This window comes from Oratosquilla oratoria, chromosome 1 (assembly GCF_046742065.1).
Source record: "Oratosquilla oratoria isolate Oo_2021 chromosome 1, ASM4674206v1, whole genome shotgun sequence".
Classification (NCBI taxonomy): Eukaryota; Metazoa; Arthropoda; class Malacostraca; order Stomatopoda; family Squillidae; genus Oratosquilla; species Oratosquilla oratoria.
The window spans coordinates 48,830,692-48,833,191 of NC_134777.1; the positions used below are offsets into that span (position 1 = coordinate 48,830,692).

At 51.1% G+C, this 2,500-nt stretch overlaps 1 protein-coding gene across 1 annotated transcript in view; it reads left to right on the forward strand.

Moving 5' to 3' along the window:
- Window positions 1-2,500, forward strand: part of zfh1 (Zn finger homeodomain 1) — a 19,620-nt gene that overhangs the window by 6,910 nt on the left and 10,210 nt on the right. The window contains exon 2 of the mRNA XM_076190794.1: window positions 2,100-2,260. Coding sequence (XP_076046909.1) covers window positions 2,100-2,260 — 161 coding nt within the window. The remainder of the gene's footprint in view (window positions 1-2,099; window positions 2,261-2,500) is intronic.

Consider the following 2,500-nt stretch of genomic DNA (forward strand, 5'->3'; position numbering starts at 1 on the left):
TCGGGAAGGTTACAGAGACGATACACAACGAGGTTGAAAATGGTCCAGTTCGCAGTGAGGAATGGACCCCTAAGAGAACACGTAAGAATCGATACGCGGGGTGAGCCCCCTTCAGTCAGCGGAGTTTTGGGTCGAAATTAGGTCGAGTTGTGCGCTGACGGGGTAAATGTGTGATGCGGGCGGTGGGCGAGGAGGGGTGGAGGGTCGAGGGGATCTGATGGAGGAGGGGGGGAGCTTCCTGACAGTGTGGAGGTGATTAGAAGGGAGTGAGGCTTTAGCATTATGTCTGTAAGACGGACGGAGATGTCGGGATATTCGATTCGGCTCAAAACTGGTTCTTACTTTCTTAGCCTTGGCTCTGTAAGAGGAGGTGAGGGATAGAAGGTTTGTCGAATATTTATCAAATTTGGTTCTTATCTCATGATGAACTAACCCCCGACGATTTTGTCAAATTAAAGGGCAACCTCGAGCATAGACGTACAGTATTAAACTGGGAGGTGGTGGTCCTTTAATAAAGTTATTAATACTGTTGCGTGTGTGTTGGATGGAGGTTTTGGGTGATGGGGCAAGGGGCAAGGGGCAAGGGAACCGGATCGAACTTGGTGAAGGGCTTTGGTGGAAGTTCTCATTAGGGTTAATTCAAATTGGAAACTCGTCTATGAGTTGGCCCAAAACTGGATCTTGTGTTGCTTTAAGGCTCCCCCAAACTCCGGCCAGGTCATCCAAGAGGAATGTTGAGATTGGTTAAGATGGAGATGGAGGACGGGTTGTATGACAGGGCAGGAGTCCTTCAAGAGGGAGTTAGATGAGTTTGGTAGGTAGAGCTTCATGGGCGAAGACTATACCAGGAAGGCGAGGAGCAACTGACGGAGAGGAACCTGGGTGATATAAACGCAGAAACCTTCGAAATGGAAAGACTTGGGGTGGTGGCATGAAAGGCCGGGGATCCACCGGGAGAGATGGTTAGGGGAAAGTGGTTGGCAAGGTACAGGGAGACTCTTGGGACAGGGTTGAGAAGAAGCCCTTTTCATGGGTAAGGTCTTGGCTAGAGAGGAAGGTGGCGGACAGAACGAAAAGCCTTCTTCTCCATGACAAGCCTTGAAGCCTGCCTGCCTGCCTGCCTGCCTGCCTGGGCCCTGGTGGATCGTGCAAACGCGTGCACGCATTAAGGCGACATGACGTGACTGCTGCCCTTAGAATACCAAATAGTTTCTCCAGACGCAGCAGTCCTACCTGGGGTTAAGATGGGACAGGAGGCTGCATCAGACAGAGACGGAATTCTTCAGTGGGTAAAGGAGATGCCTGTGGATGAGCTAGTTTCCTTACGCAGAGCGCCGACTAGGTTATGTGATTTTCAGGTGAGGCAGGCTTTGCTTTTGAGGAGGAAGACAGGGGAGGTATCTTTAGATGTTCTGGTTTTACACGAGACTCGCAAAGGAAGAGATGCTTCGTGTCAAGGTGAGGCGAAGTGAAATATAAGGGAGAGAGCGGGCAGGGTAGCGGCGAGGAAATTTTTAAGGTTTAGAAGAAGAGAGCGGAGGTGCAGACCGGAGCGAGTGTGGTACTGGTGAAAGGAAGTAGGCGTACATGGTGGGCGGGTAGGTTGGCGAGAGGAAGGAGGAGCCGAGGTGGAAGGAGGAATGTAGGAGGGAGGCGGGAGTGCTGCCGGCGAGGCGAAGCGAGGCGAAGCGAGGCGAGATCCAGGCAAAAAGTCTCTCACAACGGTGGATTATTGACCTGTAGATGACGTAATGTATTTTCCTCGACCGCTTTCTTGTTTCAAGGTGTGGCGTTCGCTTCAGTGAGCGCGCTTTCCCCCCCAAGGTGTGGCGCGCGATCCAGTGAACGCGCTCTAAACACGCCCCCGCCCCCCATCCATCCACTCTTGGCCAACTCAACTTAACCCACCACCACTACCTCAGGCAATAACCCCACGTGGAGCGAGTCCTGGCCGACGGGACTGGGTAGGGGATAGGTAGGTGGTCGGTGACGAGCCACGTGGTGAGACTTGGCCCCGAAACACCCACACCTTGTTCCTTCTCCTTCTCCTCCTCTCCTTATCACCATTTCTAATGTACTATCGTTCTCTTCTTCCGCAGCTGGTGAGACGGGCGGTGACAATGGCGTGAGCCCAGCACCCTCTGAAGAAACGAGCACTCCTACTCCTACGTCCACACCAGCGCCCATCAGCCCCGCCACTACACATGCCGGAGAAACAAGTCTAGGAGAAGAGGGAGAGCTCCTCAACGGTGCAACAGTGGTAAGTGAAGGTGAAGTTTCTGCAGTAGGATATATATATATATATATATATATATATATATATATATATATATATATATATATATATGTTGAGACATTCTGACAGGTTGATGTAAGCGGAATAGGAAACACAGGAGTCTTAGTCTTGAGTTTATTCCTGACTAGTTTCGCAGGCATGCTTTTTGCGAAACTAGTCAGGAATAAACTCAAGACTAAGACTCCTGTGTTTCCTATTCCGCTT